We start from the raw sequence: 18,058 nt of genomic DNA, 5'->3' as shown, positions 1-18,058 counted from the left end.
AAGGACCTTCTGCTCCTGCCGGGCCTCCACCTTCCCCAGGGCTCTCCCTCCTGCGTCCCACGCTGGAGGGTCCCAGCCTTCTCCACCACCCACTCCTGCTGCTGAGCCAGGAGTTGACCTCAGTCACCTTCCTTGCACCTCCCAGCTCCGACCTCCCTTCCCTCCTTTCCTCTCACCCATCACCTCAAAGGTGGGAGTGGCCCTGTCCTTCCCAAGCCTTTAGAATGGACTCCATCCCTCCCAGCCCTGTCTATCGAACTTTCTCTGCATGGTCTGTACCGCCTCAAAAAATCTTGCTCAAATGCTCAGTCTCTTCCGAATCTCAGGTTATTTATGGGAAAAGTGTGCAGGACCTCAGGAAGGAGGGAGAACCAGCCAGTCAGTCAGTCACAAGGGCCGAAGTGGCCAACCTCAGGAAAGGAAAGAGAGGAGGGGGAAGAGCCCGGAGAAGGTGGAGGGCCGGCGGGGGCAAAGGTCCTAGCTCTGTCCCTGCACTCTCACCCATCCCCTCATTGAAGAACCCCGGGTGGATAGAGACCGTTTTTGCTCTTAGTCTTCAAAGTCCCAAGGGACAGTGGAACTCACAGGCAGAAACTGGAAACTGGCTGGGCATGCAGCGGAGGGTGGGGACTGAAGGGACTCTCAGCTTCCTGCTAGGTGCAGATGGGTGGCTGGTAGTGTTGCCCACTGAGGCATGAGGCAAGAAAAGCGGAAGGAGGAGGTAGGCTGGGGAAGGTGCTGTGCTATGTGGGGGATGTGAGTTTTAGGTGCTGAGGGAGTATCCCGTAGGAATGGCCAACAAATCTGCACTTAAGGGGAGAAAAGAAGTCTGCCCTGAAATCAGGGGTCTGAAGCTCGCTGGCACACAGGCATTGGAATCATGAATATTTGCAGTTAACAAAAGTCACGCAGTATCCGTGGATGAGGGCGGATACTGTGTGACTTTTGTTATCTCACATCTTAGTCAAGAGGTGGGCAGTTACCGGTTGGATAAATTGGCAGTAAAATGGTGGCATCAACAATCCAGGGACTCTTTATAGTTCCCCTCTGTCATCTCTGAGAGTTGACATCTTCCTCAGACTTTACACCTCATGGTTGCAAAATGGCTGCCCGCCCTCCAGGACCCTGTTCAAAGGCATTAATGAGCCGGGTGCAGTGGTGCACACCTGTAAATCTCAGTGGCTCAGGAGGCTGAGGCAGGAGAATCACGAGTTCAAAGCCAGCCTCAGCAAAAGTGAGGAGCTAAGCAATTCAGCCAGACCCTATCTTTAAATAAAAGACAAAATAGGGCTGGGGATGTGGTTCAGTGGTCAAGGGCCCCTGAATTCAATCCCAGGTACTCCCCCCACCCCGCAAAAAAGCATTAATGAGCTTTCTTCTTTCATTTTTTGGGAGGAGGGTATTAGGGATTGAACTCAGGGGTGTTTAACCCCTGAGCCACATCCCTAGCCCTTTTTATATTTTATTTAGAGACAGGGTCTTGCTGAGTTGCTTAGAGCCATGCTAACTTGCTGAGGCTGGTTTTGAACTCACAATCCTTCTGCCTCAGCCTCCCCAGCCACTGGGATTACAGGTATGTGCCACCATACCTTGTTTGAATATTAATTTTTATCCGTTTGTTTATCTGTTTGTTTGTGGTGCTGGGGATTGAACCCAGGGCGTTGTGCATGCAAGGCAAACACTCTACCAACTGAGCTCTATGCTCAGCCCTATTAATTGTTATCAAGGAGGAAACAATTTAATTTTAGCCAGCAGGCTTCTCCTTGGGTCTCATTGGCCTTAACTACCTCCTTAGGCAAAAGAGAGTGGAATTAACCATGTGAGGGTTACAGTCTTTGTGCCTTATCCCGGGTGGCAGCGGGAAGTCCACCTTCCTGGGGCACAGTGCTGCCAGTGTCTGAACAATCCTGAGGGCTGTGAGCAGGGAGGAAGCGGTGGTCTCTTCACAATCTTCGTCTTCTTCCCACCCCTGGCTGGCTGGCGGTGTCACCTTGCCACAATCAAGCAGAGACATGAGGAGCTCGGGCTCCAGAGCCACCTCTTACTCACTGTGTGACCTTACACTGTGGGTATACCTCTCTGTGCTTGAGTGTCCCCCCCGTGGAGTGGGGATATGGTGGTTATATTGCGGGTTAGTGAGATGATGAAATGAAATGACACCTCAGGGTGCTCGGCACAGAGCCAGGCGCATTAAGTGATCACATACAACCAGCCATTAGTGCCTGGTTGGAGGGGGACCCCATCCTCAAATTTGCCCTGTTCTGGTTCCTCTTCTCCTCCTCTCTCTTTCCTTTCCCGGGGTTGGCCGCTCAGCCCTTGTGACTGACCTGCTAGTTCTTTCTCGGGCCCAGGTTGCCCTCTTTCTGGAGTCCAGCACACTTTCCCCACGTGTGGCATGACCTCCTAGACTCGACCTGGGGCCGGAGGCCGCTGCTTCCAGTCTTCTGCCTGGCACCTTAGGCTGGGTGACCCCAAGGTTCGTACATGAAATCCTACCTTACAAATAGGCATCGGGCTGGGCTGAGGCAGGAGGATGGCGAGTTCAAAGCCAGCCTCAGCAATTTAGCGAGGCCCTGTAGCAACTCAATGAGACCCTGTCTCTAAATAAAATATCAAAAAGGGCTGGGGGTGTGGCTCTGTGGTTAAGCACCCCTGGTTTCACCCCAGTTCCACAAACCAAAACCAAAACCAACCAAACAAACAAAAAACAGCCATTGGAACTGCTCTAATGACTTCTACCTGCCAACAACAAAAAAAATGACCCCACAAAATGAAGAAAAATTTAAGATTTGTGCAGAGAGCCCTGGAGAGCCCCTGGCTAAGGTCTAAAGTCCAGGCAGTGCTCTGGAGAGTTATTCCTATCCATCTCCCTTCCCGGACTGTGGGCATCTCAGGGAGGGGAATGGATCACTCATCCATCTGTCACCTTGGTGTCTGCTGTATACTTAATACTCAGAAAAATGTCTGATGAATGAATAAGACTCCTGGCCTCTCCTCTTCCTTCCTAAGTGACTTTTCTTTTTCTTTCTTTCCTTTTTTTTTTTTTTTGTACAAGGAGTTGAACCTAAGGGATGCTTAGCCACTGAGCCATGTCCCAGCCCTTTTTATTTTTTATTTTGAGACGGGGTCTTGCGAAGTTGCTTAGGGCCTCGCTAAGCTGCTGAGGCTGGCCTGGAACTTGCAATCCTCCTTTCTCAGCCTCCCAAATTGTTGGCATTACAGGCGTGCAACAGCGTGCCAGGTTTCTAAGTGACTTTGAACAAGGTCCTTTTCTCCTCGTGACCCATATCAAAAATCTGTCAAATGAGGGACTGGGCTATGTCTCAAGGGAGGCCGTTCAGCATGAAGTGCTATAAGTAGACAAGGGTAAATAGGCAAGGGATGGAGGGACAGGCTGCCTGGGGTGGGGTCTCCAGGGTCCCCAATAGAATGCCACGCTCAGGTCTGAGGCAGAGGGGAGCTGCCCTGATCCCTCATCTTGGGAGCTGCTGTAGGAGAGGGGTTGGAATTGATCAGGCTGGTGAGGGGGCACTATTAACTCCTGGCATCTCAGTGGCCCCCTCTCTGGGTCCCATTCCCTGGCCCTGCACCCTGGCCCTGCACCCTGGCCAGGGGAAGACCAATTTCTGCGGGAAACTCTGGGTACCGAACCCTCCCCTAAGCCAGCTTCCGAACAGGCTGTTCTTGTTTACGCCCCCCGTCCCAGGGGAACAGCGATTGCTCATCCTCGCCTGCGATTTGAGAGCGCCAAGTCTTTCAGGCCTGGAGGAAACACAAGCCCGGCTGGCCACTTGGCATCGGAATGCTCAGCTGGTCCCCTCCCGGGGCTCATGTGACTGCAGCCCAGCTATAAATACCAGAGGGGCCTCAGCCCAAGACAGAATTCGGGCTCCCGGAGGAGACAGCAGAGAGGATCTGAGCAAGTGTGGGTGGCAAAGGTCTGCAAAGCAGGTGGTGGGGGAGGCGGCCTCGCTCCAGCGATATGGATTATAAATCAAGCCTGATCCAGGATGGGAGCCCCATGGAGAACCTGGAGAAGCAGCTGATCTGCCCCATCTGCCTGGAGATGTTTACCAAGCCGGTGGTGATCCTGCCCTGCCAGCACAACCTCTGCCGGAAGTGCGCCAGTGACGTCTTCCAGGTCGGTGCCGGCATGGCCTGTCCAGGGGCCCAGTGGTTCCTTCCCGCTGAGCCTAGGACCCTTCCAATCAGGACTGGCTCTTTCCCTCCAAAGGGAGGCCTGACGGTGGCTCAGGACTGGGCGGAGGGGGCTGGGGTGGTTCTGCGCCCCAGTCCTTCTCCATGACGCATGTCCCCTCCCGCCCTGCCTGCCCTCCCTGTTCACTCTGTGGTCAAGAGTCAAATGCCTGGAGCGATAAGTGGGGGAGGCAGGCGGAGAGGAGAGAGAAACCAGACCCCTGGGGCCGAGCCAGCCTTGGTGGCAGGGCCAGGAGCTCTGGGAGGAGGGTGGCAGGCGGCCCTGGGCAGCAGGGGCATCTTCCCTTTGAGGGTGTTTGCTTCAATATGGGGGCAGGAGGGGCTCCATCTCCCTGAGAAAGACAAGTGGAGGTCCTGGCTGGGAGGCGGGAGGCGGGGTTCCCAGGGACACTGCAGGAAATGCTCAGTCCCTCTGGCTTCTGTGAAGTGCCAGTCCCAGGACCTTGCTGTAATCATAAGGCCCCTCTCATGGGCGGGCAAACGGAGGCACAGAGAGATAAGGCTGCTTGCCCAACGACACTCAGAATAAAGGTGACTTGAACCCAGGTCTGCGGGCTCTGGTTTGACCGGAGCCTTGGAGTGAGCAGGGGATGGCTAGGAGACTGGGACAGGAAGCGACCGAGGAGGCACACGCCTCACCTCTGCCTTGGTCACCTGCAGGCTGCAAATCCCTACTGGACCAACCGGAGCAGCTCGCTGTCCATGTCTGGTGGCCGTTTCCGCTGCCCCTCCTGTCGCCACGAGGTGATCATGGATCGTCATGGGGTGTACGGTCTGCAGAGGAACCTGCTGGTGGAGAACATCATCGACATCTACAAGCAGGAGTGCTCCAGGTCAGCACAGGCCCCTGCCACCTCCCAGGCACTGTCCTCCTGCTGTGTCTGCTCAGCATGGCATCCCTGGGCAAGGACGCAGTTCAGAGCCACCGTCTTCCTCAGGCAGGAGTGGCTCCCGTGGCTGTTCAGCTCACCTGGTGCATGGGAAGGGGGTTAGGCTGCCCTCTTGGGGGACACTGAGACAGAGATGGGGGGAAAGATGAGGTGTAAGGAAAGGAGACAGGAGCCAGTGGCGTGGCCCCGGGTGGCAGAGAAAGTGCCCCGTGAGAACACAGCCAGGCTGCGGATAATAGCAACGGTCCTTCCCCCCACCTACAGCTGGGCCCTGGGATGCTTCCTCTAGGTGCCCCATGGCCCGGGCCTGACTTTCGTTAGCCCCATTCCACCGGCATCTGAGGCCCACAGAGGCAAAGTCAGTACCCAGCATTCCCGGCCGCAAAGCAAGCCGAGGATCTGGGTTGACCCAGCCAACACAGCAGCTCCGTCTCAGGCAGAACTTGAATGGTGGGGTTGTGCAGCGTCATGTCGGGCCTCCAAGTGGACAGAGACAGAGCCGTGCGGGAGGGAGAGCTTTATAAAAAAGGACGCCCTGGTGGGGGCATAGCTCAGTGGTGGAGCGTGTGTTTGGCCAGCACAAGGCGGGGTTCAAGCCCCAGCACCAGAGGAAAAAAGGTCAGGGCGTTCTGATGAGATGGTGCTCCAGAACCTTCACCAAGCCCCTGGAGCACCCTGCCCGAGGGAGACAGACCAGGCCCAGTGACCAAAACTCAGGCCTGCAGGATGGTATTTGCTCTTCTGCTTCTGTTACTAAAGCATTGGGACCTCTTGGTCGAGGATTTGGGGCTTCGTTTTCTTTCCCAGTCTTCAAAAGGGGATGGACAGCAAGATCAGTTACTGTAGCGGGACGCAGTGGTTCACATCTGTAATCCTAGAGACTCAGGAGGCTGAGGCAGGAGGATTGCAAGTTCAAGGCCAGCCTCAGCAATTTAGCAAGGCCCTAAGCATCTTAGTAAAACCCTGCCTCAAAACAAAAAATAAAAAAGGCCAGGGATGTGGCTCAGTGGTAAAGTGCCTATGGGTTCAATCCCCAGTACAAAAAAAAAATCTGTTATTGTGACTGTCAAATAAGATATGGATAGAAATGTTTAAAATCAAATATTTATTGAGAACTATGTGCAGGCATGTACTCAATGCTTTTTATACATTTTTCCTGTGTAATACTCACAGTAATCCTCTAAGGCTTTCTTATTTCCATGAAGAAATAGATGGTTAGAGAGGGTCAGAGGTTTGTCCAAGGTTACACAGCCAGCAAGTGTTAAATCTATGACTGATTCCACAATCTGAATATTCTTAACTCTTGGGCTATCTTGCCCCTGGTATTCCTAGAACTCAGTGCTACAAAAATACAAACATATTGTTGATCAAAGAAATTTAAATACAATTGATATTGTACCAGATAATCAGCCCACCCAGCATGGACCTAAGAGCATGTCCTGTTCGAACCCTTTGAGGCCTTTCCGAAGAGTCAAGTGGTAATGACGGCTGCCCTGTGCTGAGGGTCTGTCCCATGCCCTGCGCCTCACATTCTTTACAAACAACTTCCGCCCCAATTGCAGTAGTCCTGAGAGAGATTGAGGCTCTGAGAGGTGAGCTCATTTGTCCAAAACCACAATGAATAAGGGGCAGAACAATCTGATTTGAACCCAGATGTTGAAACCTGAGCACGGCAGGGTGGGTCCCCGGGAGGGAGGTGAGCTCAGGCCACTGACCCTCAGGATCTTGCCGCACCTCTGCACGGCCATCCGGGGCTCTTTCCCCAGGGCATGGGGACAGGTGGTCTCCTGCCAGCATGGAGACCCTGGGCTCAAGGATGCAAAAAGACAAGTCTGGAAAGACACTTAGTCCAGAACTGGAGGGGACAATAAAGCCTGGGTGTGACCAGTCACGCAAGGCTGTTGGAAGGCGAGGCGTTGACACGGATAGAGGACAGTCATCATTTGACGTGGATGAGATCCCGTGGTGTCAGGGACTGGGAACCGTTCAGATGAGAGTATGGTCTAGCCGGAGGGGTGAGGCCTACCCCAACCTGGGTTGGGAAGTGGCTGATTTTATCCTGTGAGAAGGACACAGAACTCGCCGGAAGCCCTAAGTGGAGAATGCAGTGAAGGTGCCCTAAGCATGAGTGTAGAGGAGAGAGAAAGCCGCAGCTCTGGACCCAGGGGAGACTCCCTGGGAGTCAGTTGAGGCTGGCGCTGGGCCATCCCTGTGCTCCGCCATCCCTGTGCTAGATGTGTGACTCAGCAGCGCGTGGCCTCCTCTCTGAGCCTCAGGTGTCGCCGGGCTGTGCTTATTGGTTTATTCTTTCTACCTGGATTGAATGACATCTCCTCGCGCCCGGTACTGTCCACTGTAGATTCAGGGACGAGGTGACCAGGCGAGCGTCTCAGCTTGGGTGGAGGATACAGTCTGGAGGATTGAATATAGAATTACATGAGGCCATCGGTATAAATTGCTTAGTTCAGAGCCCAGTCTGCAGCAACCAAGAGCTGCGGTGACTATAATTAGAGCAAAGCGCTCTAGTCTCCCTTGCCCTGCCGGGCTGGGTGACCTTGGGCAAGTCAGTTCACTGGGGAGGGAGGGTTCCTATTTTCCAAACCACCTCCAAGTCCACTCTCTGGAATTCTAAGACCCGTCCCATGTCCTCTGCATTGGCAGAGCCCCAAGCCAAGCCCAGCAGTCTAGTCCTGGGATGTGGGGATAGGTTTGGTGACATTGTTTCCCTGGTTCTGGTCCTTCTGTGATTGAAGCCGGGGGAGGGGCTCGGGACTCCCCCTGACCTGTGACTGTCCCTTACCTTAGCCGGCCCCTGCAGAAGGGCAGCCACCCGATGTGCAAAGAGCACGAAGATGAGAAAATCAACATCTACTGCCTCACGTGCGAGGTGCCCACGTGTTCCATGTGCAAGGTGTTCGGAGCCCACCAGGCCTGCGAGGTGGCCCCGCTGCAGAGTGTCTTCCAGGGACAGAAGGTACCAGCTTGGGCTGCTTCTACCCCTAGATGATTCAGGAGGTGGATTTGATCCTCGTTGATTTGCTGAGCAGGCCTTTTAGGAATAGTCCCTCGGGAGGGACTTCCCAGGCCGCAGGGACATCAGCCCTTGCCTTCCTGGGGGAGGTGGCTGAGCTCATGGGTTATACTTAGAACCATCTGAGAGCCCCTGGGTGTGGCCACAGGGGAGAAGCCAGACCCCACCGCCAGGACACCAGGCCCTCTCAGGCCACGGCTTCTCCATCCTGTGTACTTTGGGCCCCAGATATCTCCACCTGAGCCTCAGAGCTCCAGACTCCGTACTCGCCTGCAACGCGAGGCAGCCTAGAGCCCTCTCCCGGGGCCCCTGACCTCACCATCCTGTCCACATGGTAAATTCTAGCTCCCCTTTCTGTACTCTTTCTTCCCTACTTTCTATTCCTCTCTTGATCTCTTTCTTCTAGAACTTTCCAACTCTATTTCCTTTCTCAGTTACCAGCCCCTCCTCTGCTAGTACCTGGCTGTGTGTTTTGAGCAGCTCAGCTGCCTTCTCTGGGCCTCATCTGTAAAATAAGGGATGCATATCGCTCTGATATTCTCTGCTATGGACCTGAGTGACACCCCAGTAAAGCTGGAGACCCTTTCTAGCAGAGAGGGGACTGAGGGCACCATGTCGCTGCCATGTTTGAGCATGCCAGCCTGAGTCTGTTTCTGTGTCTCTCCTCCTGACTCCCATCCACTCCTCCCCTCTAGACTGAACTGAGTAACTGTGTCTCCATGCTGGTGGCGGGGAATGACCGTGTGCAGACCATCATCACTCAGCTGGAGGACTCCTGTCGAGTGACCAAGGTGAGGGGACGCAAGAGCCCTGCCTGGAGGTTTGAAGTCCCGTAAAACTGGTCTCTGGGAAAGACTCGCTCCTGGGTTGTGAATGAAGGCTGCGGCTTGGAGCCCCTGGTAATCCACAGGGATGGCCGGGGAGGGATGAAGCCGTCCATCTGCTCACTTAACAAATGCCTCGTGGGCACAGCTGTGTCGGGCATGACCAAGACGGACCTGGTCCCTGACCAGGGAGTGCCCTCCAATCATCCCCAGCATTTATTCAGCACTAGTAATTTTCAGAACACTCTTCTCCAGTGTGCTGTGGAGCCCAAAGCTCCTCCAACGTTAGAGGCACATGACCCCCCACCCTGGGGGTTCTGACTCGGTAGGTCTGGGAGGAAGCGTGCAACTCTGCATTTCTGACAAGCTCCCAGGGTTTGCCCAAGCTGCAGGCCCACGGGCCACACTCTGAGTGGCAAGACTGCAGAGGGCAGAAGGGGACTTTCCCAGCCCTGCAGAAGCATCCAGGATTCCTGTCTCCCCTTGAGGCGGGGAGCTGGAGATGAGCTGGGGAAGTAACTGCCACGGGTGAAAAGTTGAGGGCAGGGTGGGTTCAAAGGAAGGAGGGGGACAAGGTGATGGCCTCTGAGAGTTCCCCATCTGAGAGGCGCTACTGTCATATCCACTGTACAGAGAAGGTAGCTCAGGTGTGGCATCCTGGGGAGAAGGGAGCTTGCCCCTCCGCTGGAGCCGCTACAGGGAGCTGACTTCCACCTCACCTGGGAGTGAGGCGGACCTTCCTGCCTCCAGCCTCAGCCTCAACCCCACGTGGAGGGAAATGTGCAACTTGGGGCCTGGAGAGGGGTCACCTTCTGTGACCTGAGTCTCCAGCTGTTCTCCACGATACCAGCTTCCACACGTCACTGAGCGTCTCTGAGACCTCACGGGTGCTTTCCTCCTCACCGGCCTTCACTTTGCCTTCTGCCAAATGGGGATGTCATAAGGCCTCCTCCAAAGCTACGTAGTAAGGACCCCACGGGATGTGACCATGGGATTTCTGTCCCCAGGAGAACAGTCACCAGGTGAAGGAAGAGCTGAGTCAGAAGTTCGACACCCTGTACGCCATCCTGGACGAGAAGAAGAGCGAGTTACTGCAGCGGATCACGCGGGAGCAGGAGGAGAAGCTGGGCTTCATCGAGGCCCTCATCCAGCAGTACCGTGGGCAGCTCGACAAGTCCACCAAGCTGGTGGAGACAGCCATCCAGTCCCTGGACGAGCCTGGCGGGGCCACGTTCCTCCTGGTGAGTGGGACTCAGAAGGCCTGGCAGCTTCAGGGTGTGCCCTTCCACTGCCCACCCATGGCCCCTTGGACAAGTCATTTAAACCCGAGAGGCTCAGTTTTCTCATCTGTGAAATGGACATGTAACAAACTACCTTCCTCTTACTGATTTAATGAGGATCAAATAAGGGGATGGTTGTGAATTGACTTTGGAAGCTCCAACATACAGGGGTCCACAGAGAGGCAATTAATTGAGCACCTAGTATAGCACAGGCGCTGAGGTGGATACAGAGGTGAACAAGGCAGAGCCTGGAAGAGCTTGTGAGGAGATGACAGAAAAGGCTCGGCTGTAAGACGTCAGAGTTCAGTTCACTAAAAACTTCCTCAGCTCCTGTGGGCTAGGCTTTGCACCTGAAGAGGTGATTAGGCTGCTTCTGACTGGGAGGCTTCGGGCTGTAGGAGGACTTGGATTGATACCTGGAGAATCCTGGCCTCCTACCAGGCCAATGGGAGGGTCCAAGGGTGGTGACCAAGACACATGCAGACCATGGACAGAGGGGGAAAATCCAAGTTCCGTTCAGCTCAGGTGGGGTGTGGGTCACCACTGGGCTAGGGACAGGCACCCAGTGTCCATCTGCAGCACCCAGTCACTGTCTCTGCACATTTCCTGGGGTTACCCCTGGCTGTAGTCCTAACCTCTGTCCTCTCTTCCCCCACAGAGTGCCAGGGAACTCATCAAAAGGTCAGTGTCCTCCAGGGCCTCTGGCCTAATCGCCCAACGCCCAGCAGGGCCCCTGATGCCTGTCCAGTGGGACCCCTGAGCTTTAGGCCCACGGGGAGGGGACCCTGGATGGCTTTTCTGGCCTGTGCATCCCTACTTCCTTGGACCATCCTTCTGCTTGAGGCTGGAGAGGAAACACTCTGCCCCCCGCCTCCGGGAGTCTCTCCCTGAAGCTAGGGCTTGGGCCTGGCCCAGAGCCGGGGCTGCCCCATGAGACCCCAGAGCTGAGCCTCGTGGTCTCACCCTTCTCTCTCCCTGCAGCATCGTGGAAGCTTCCAAGGGCTGCCAGCTGGGCAAGATAGAGCAGGGCTTTGAAAACATGGACTACTTTACTTTGGACCTAGAATACATAGCGGACACCCTCAGGGCCATCAACTTTGGGACAGGTAAAGGAGGCCATGGTGCCACTTGTCTGTCTGCTTGGCCCTGAAGGCCAGCATCTCTCCCACCAAGCCCCGTGGGGAGGCCGCTACACTAACAACCCCACCAGCTGCCAAGCCAAACTCATGCGGCCAACCTCTAGATGAGCCCAGAGCCCAGTACAGTGCCGGGAGCATAATTGTGGAGCAATTAGTTACTTATGGATCCAAAGACGGAGTGTAAGGAATCAGACAGACCTGAGTTTAAATCCCAATTCTGCCATTTGTGTGTTATCTGTGTGACCTTTGCAAGGTCCCCCTCCACCTCTTTGAGCTTCATTTTATAACTTCAAGAACTAGGTTGAAGTTGGGTTTGGTGACGCACACCTCTAATCCCCGCTGCTTGGGAGGCTGAGGCAGGAGGATTGCAAGTTCAAGGCCAACCTCAGCAACTTAACAAGACCCTGTCTCAAAAAATAAAAAGGGCCGGGGACATGGCTCAGTGGTTGAGCACCCCTGGGTTCTATCCCCAGTAACAAAAAAAAAAAGGTCCTAAAACTGAAATAGCAATGGATGAGTCCATCCCTTACTGTAGATCACCCCCTTGCTCCATGGCTTCCCTCCCTAAACTGAGGTATTCAAGAGTGGGTGCTGCCTGCGGACATGACCTTCCTCAGTTGCATCGTAGGTAAAATGGAAGGATACCATCAATAGCTACCAACGGCTGCCAATTACTGAGCCCGTTGATTAGGCTTTCCATGTGCCGCACACTAAGCCCTTAACATCAATCCTATCCTTCAGTACAACTTTATGAGATAGGTTCTATTATCATTTCTATTTTGTAGTTGAGGAAACTAAAGCTCAGAGAGGATAAGCAAGTGGTTCAAGGCCACACAGCTAGTGAGTAGTCCACTCCAATCCCACTGTGGGTCATCTGGCTCACAGGACCCTGCTGAGGGTATATGACATGCCGTGTATACAGCACTTAGCACAACACTTGGCAAACAGTGAGTCCCCAGTGAAAGCTAAAGTGAGCAGTGGTTGTGATAATGATTAAACAACAACAAACTCCCTGGGTTACGCACAGAACCCAGGCCCTTGGCTAGAATGCTGACTGTGACTTTGGAGGCATTTTGGCTTGTTTTGTTTTTGTTTTTTCGGTACCAGGGACTGAGCCCAGGGGTGCTTAACCACTGAGCCACATCCCCAGATTTTTTTTTTAATTTATTTATTATAATTTTTGGTGTTGGGAATCGAACCCAGGACCTTGTGCATGAAAGGCAAGCGCTCTACCAACTGAGCTATACCCCCAGCCCTATTTATTTTATTTTGAGAAAGGGTCTCACTAAGTTGCTTAGGGCCTCACTCAATTGCTAAGTCTGGCCTCAAACTTGCAATCCTCCTGTCTCAGCCTCCAGAGTTGCTGGTATTACAGGTGTGCTCCCCACACCGGGCTTTTGGAGGCATTTTGGAGACACTTGACAAACCCTGACTACACAACCCCTCAGGGGTCCCACAGGATTAAGGAGGTGTCTTGGGAGAGGGGTGGGGAAGGGGCATGCTCCCTGTTTGGAGAGCTCGAAGGAGACGCCCCAGGATGAGAAAATGGGGTCACAGCTTGCAGCTCGGTCACTGTCCCTCTGGTACTCAGTGTAAGGAGCAGAGATGGCCCCAGACCTGTTCCTTCCCATATCCTCCCCTCTGTGGGCTGAGGAATGAGGAAGATGGGTCGGGTGCTGAGCAAGCCGATTTCAAAAGCAGAGTGAAATGATCTTCTAGGACTCTGACCTGAGAAGGAGGAGTCTGTCCTGTGCTCCCCAGGCAACCTCTGTCTGTCTGAGATGTGCAGAGGCAGGAGGGCTGCTCCCTAGGTCCCCCCCAGGTCTCTGTGGCCACAGGCCAACAGGGATAAACCCTGCGGCTGGAGGGGAGAGAAGAGTCCCGAGGAGGCAGGAACATGGAGGTTTCTGTGGCCTCCCGGTGGCCCTTGGAGCCGGGCAGGGGGAGAGGGCTCGAAGCCTGGCTGTTCCTGGCAGCTGGTCTGGGGAAGCAGCACCATCCTAACACAGCTGGTCTCTGTCACAGATGAGGATGAGGAAGAGTTCATTGAGGAAGAGGAAGATCAGGAAGAGGAAGTGTCCACAGAAGGGAAGGAGGAAGGTAAGAACTCCAAGGGTCTCCATCCATTCCTTCCGTACAACGCGAGGTACCTACCGTTTGCACAGTGCCATGCCGGCATTGGGGGTGACACTTTGTCCTATTCCCAGTGTGTGTCTTAAACCCATGAAGGGCAAGGTTATTACTCTTTACCTTTAATGAGAAAACCAGCTACATGCAGTGGCGCATGCCTGTAATCCCAGAGACTCAGGAGGCTGAGGCAGGAGGATCTCAAGTCTGAGGCCAGCCTTAGTAATTTGCAATTTGGTGAGGCCCTCAGCAAATTAGCAAGACTCTGCCTCAAAATAAAAAAATTTTAAAAAATTAAACAAGGGCTGGAGATGTAGCTCAGTGGTAGAGTAACCCTGGGTTCAATTCCCAGTGCCAACAAACAAACCCCCAAATTATTCATCATAGAAAGTTTCCGTTTCATATGTAAGTGACCCTCCTCAGTGGAAAGCAATTCTACACAGAAGGGGAAAAGACAGGCCACTGAGGGAAAAGACAAGGGGCCTTAAGCCAGGCTAGGTCCACTGAGATGTTTTCATCAGGCAGCAATCGTGTTCAAAGTTTTTGAAAATTCATTACTAACATTTTAAAAATTACAGATTTATTTATTTTATTTTTTGCAATACCTGTGATCAAACAGAAGGCCCCACACATGCTAGGTGAGTGCTCTACCATGGAGCTATCCCCCAGCCCTTCTTAAGTTTTGAGCCAGGGTCTTGCTAAGTTGCTGAGGGTGGCCTTGAATTTGTGATCCTCCAGCCTCAGTCTCCCAAGTTGCGGGGATTACAGGTGTGCGCCACTGCACTGGGCTCCACTTTGGTTTTAAAAGGAAGGAAATATGGTTTAATGGCTTTATTTCTAAGTCGCTGCTAGGTACTGGGTTCAGTCCTTAGCACCACAAAAAAAAAAAAAAAGGACTGGGGTTGTGGCTTAGTGGCAGAGCGCTTGCCTAGCATGTGTGAGGTGCTGGGTTGGATTCTCAGCACCACATATAAATAAAAAAAGATCCATCAACAACTAAAAAAAAAATTTTTAAATAAACAAATAAAATAAAGGCATTCTGTCCATCTACAACCACAAAAAAGTTAAAAATAATTGCTATATTTCTAAGTTGCTACATTTCTTAAGCTCTGGGTCTGAATCCCTTTCTGACCAAGTGCTTCTTTTTAAAATTTCAGGACACCAATAAGGAGCTGGATGAGAGACCCTCTGGATGCAGAGAGACTGGGGGGGGGGGGGGGGCGGGCCCACCTGCCTTGGTGACAGGCCCGGGAGGGAGGGGTCGGGGCCCAGCTGCAATAGGGAGGTCTTCTCTGCTCAGAGAGCAGGGACTAGAGTAGGACCCCATCACTGTGTCCAGCAGCCACTGAACCAGAATGGGAAACATGCTTGAAGCAATCACAAAGGACACTTTTCTACGTTGGTGCAAAATGAAATATTTTGTACATTTTTAAAATGTGATTTTTTTTTTCTTTTTTGTATATACTTGTATATGTATGCCAATTTGGTGCTTTTTGTAAAGGAACTTTTGTATAACGCTTGATTGTCAGAAAGAGGGGGAGAAAGCCAGGCAGATGGAGCCACCCTCTTCCTTCCTTCATGGGGGGGGGGGGCAGGGCAGCACTCAGGGGCCTAGGAAGGGGAAATGTACTGTATCTCAGGTCCCATCCCCGCCGTGGTGGGGGTCTGAGTTCGTGTCCTATGTTGTTTTAATAAATGCACAACGCTCTCTTCCTGTTATTACAAACCATCTGAGTTTTCTTTCATTCAGCCTGTTTTCCCCCAAGAAGGGGGTCTTTTGTGTGGTGGTGGTGGGGGGTCCATCAGTTTGGGCACTCAGGAAACTGGTTGTGAGGATTTGAAATTTGTTTTTACTGGGCAAGGATGGAGGGTCCAGAGTTCAGCGTTCAGCACCTACCTCTTTCCCTCCAGGGCCTATTGTATTTTCACTGGGAAAGGATTTATTTGGGGAAGGATCAAGTTTGGGCTCCTTCCCAGGGATTGTCTTGACACTGGGAAAGCATATATTGAGAAAGGATCAATGTTATCAATGTTTGCCATATTCCTCCCTCTTCCCAGGCCACCGTTTTGGGGGCTGTCATTTCCGAATCCTTCACTGGGGATTGAACCCAGGGACACTGAACCTGCAATCCTCCTGCCTCAACTTCCCAAGTAGCTGGGATTACAAGTGTGTGCCACTATTTCAGAAAGCTCAGTCCTTGTCCCCAATGACAATCCAATAACAAGGATACAGTTTTGAGAAAAAGGAAAAAGAAGATGTATTTCTTTGCTAGCAAAGCAGAAACACAGGGGACTCCTGTCCCAAAGGCTGAGATTCTGCCCTTCAGTATAGGAACAGGGGGTTTTTCAAGAGGTGATTCAGAGAAAATGAGATTAGAGAGGGGAGATCAGGAAGGAGATCAGGGAAAGAAGGGAAGAGAAGTTTGGGAAAAAGAAAAAGTCAAGTGAGTTTCCAAGCAATGAGGGTTATAGTCAAAGCATCAAGTGAACCCCTGTTACACTACCACTCCTAGTTTAAGAAGCATCTTTAAACCAGCATTTCCCAAAGCGAAACCATGGAAAACTAGCCCTGAGATGATCCTTACAGAGGAGGTTTGATGTATTGTTGCTCTGGTTCACCAGAAAACAGGCCTGAGAAAAAGCCTGGGTTGTAGCCAGGCTCGGTGGCACACACCTGTAATCCCAGTGGCTTAGAAGGCTGAGGCAGGAGGATCGATGGCAAGTTCAAAGCCAGCCTCAGCCACTCAGCAAGGACCTCCACAACTCAGTGTGACCCTGTCTGTAAATAAAATATAAAATAGGGCTAGGAATGTGGCTCAGTGGTGGAGTGCCCCTGAGTTAATTCCCTGGGCACACACACAAAAAAAAGGTCTAGATGCTTTAGCTGGTGGTCAAGTCCAAGGGTAGACAGAATAAAGGAAGATGGAAGCAAGGCAGATGGAGAGGCAAAAGCACACCGGCTGCATTACCAAGCTGGCCACAGCTTCACCAAAGCCCTGCTGTGGCTGTCTGAAAGCACCTAGCAGGTCACACAGAAGGCAGCAAGTTCCAGCAGTTCCTGGGGGCAGGGAGGAGGGGGGGGAGGAGGAGAGGTTTGTGGGCTGACTCCTTCCCATCTCCTGTTTCCTCTCTGAGTTGAAGTTGGCTTCCTGCACTCCCAGGTAGCATCACGTGGCCCCCTAGTGGGCACCTCCATGGTCCAGTTGAGTTGGAACTATAGGGCTCTGCGGAGAGCGCGCTGTACTGTCACCCCCCAGGAACCTGTAACTTCAAACTTTGTATATACTAGTATATACCCTGCGGAATCTGTCTAGCCTTTTAGACACGCACAACACAATGGCAAGGTAAGGCCGGTTGCAGTCCTGGCTTAAAAGAAGCTGAGACCCTTAAGTGCTGCCTGATCTTGGTCTCATTATTCTTTTGGTGGATGGAATATTTAGCCCAGCAAGAACTAGGGAGTTCTTGGCTCACATGACTCCCCCAGAACTAGCACATGATTGAACTCCCTTTAGGAAAGCCCTAACCCTTCCCACCTCTGCCCACTTCCCTTCCAAGAGTTTTTCCTAAAGCTAACTTGGTCCCTAACTGGGAATTCCAAGGAATCAGATTTTGGTCACTTTTCTAGACCTTTCTCAATATTTTAATTTAAAAAAAAAAAAATGTGTAGCACATACAAAAGTGCATAAAAGTAGTTGTAAGGTTTAATGAAGCCCTGCATTACTACCACTCAGGCCAACACAAAGAATACTGCCAGCCCCCAGAACTGTCCTCATGTCTCCCTCCCAATGTAGTTGCTCCTTCTGCCTGAGGTTAGCCAGTGTCTTTTTTCAGGTAATCACTCACTTGCTTTTCTTGATGGTTTTATCTCACAAAGTATCTTCCCACAGAAGACCAAAAGAATTTGAAGCCAGAAAGACGAAGCCTTCTGTACCATGAAATCACAAGAATCAGTATCATAACCTGGGTACATTCCGTCTCCAGATGGCCACTCCAGGTTACTGATTACATGGGAAGCAGGCACTTCAGTCTCATATCTTGTCACTTATTGGGGCGGGTGGAGGTCAGGCTAAGCTCTGAAGTCAGTTCCTTTAAATTCCAGGAAAAGCTGAGTGCGCGGGGCTGGCGATGTGGCTCAAGTGTTGGCGCACTTGCCTAGCAAGCGTGAGGCACTGGGTTCAATTCTCAGCACCACATAAAAATAAAATAAAGATATTGTGTCCACCTAAAAAAACTAAAAAAAAAAATATTTAAAAAAAAAAAAAGCTGGGCGCGGTGGCTCACACCTGTAATCCTAGTGATGAAGGAGGCTGAGGCAGGAGGATGGAAAATCCAACGTCAGCCTCAGCAATTCAGTGAGGCCCTGTTTCAAAATAAAAAATAAAAAAGGTTGGGGATGTGGCTCTGTGATAAAGCGCCCCTAGGTTAAATCCCTAGTAGGAAACAAAACCAGACACACTAAAGCTCTTTCTGTCCTGGCAAATTTGAATACTTAAAGCTGGTGATTTCTTTCTTTGTTGCTGTTCTGGTGTTTGGGATTGAATCCAGGATC

The 18,058-nt window shown here is 52.2% G+C and overlaps 1 protein-coding gene across 1 annotated transcript; it reads left to right on the top strand.

The window, feature by feature from the left end:
- The first annotated feature begins 3,778 nt into the window (after positions 1–3,778).
- Positions 3,779–14,718, top strand: Trim63 (tripartite motif containing 63). Its single transcript, XM_027937541.2, has 9 exons — positions 3,779–4,141; positions 4,879–5,051; positions 7,914–8,082; positions 8,835–8,930; positions 9,971–10,204; positions 10,902–10,924; positions 11,225–11,349; positions 13,408–13,482; positions 14,667–14,718. Exons 1-9 carry the CDS (start codon positions 3,983–3,985, stop codon positions 14,675–14,677), a joined length of 1,065 nt encoding a protein of 354 aa, XP_027793342.2. The 5' UTR covers positions 3,779–3,982; the 3' UTR covers positions 14,678–14,718.
- Positions 14,719–18,058: the final 3,340 nt, after the last annotated feature.

This window comes from Marmota flaviventris, chromosome 10, assembly GCF_047511675.1.
Source record: "Marmota flaviventris isolate mMarFla1 chromosome 10, mMarFla1.hap1, whole genome shotgun sequence".
NCBI lineage: Eukaryota > Metazoa > Chordata > Mammalia > Rodentia > Sciuridae > Marmota > Marmota flaviventris.
Note: the sequence above shows the minus strand (reverse complement) of the source record. Positions and strands in the feature narration are given on the sequence as shown.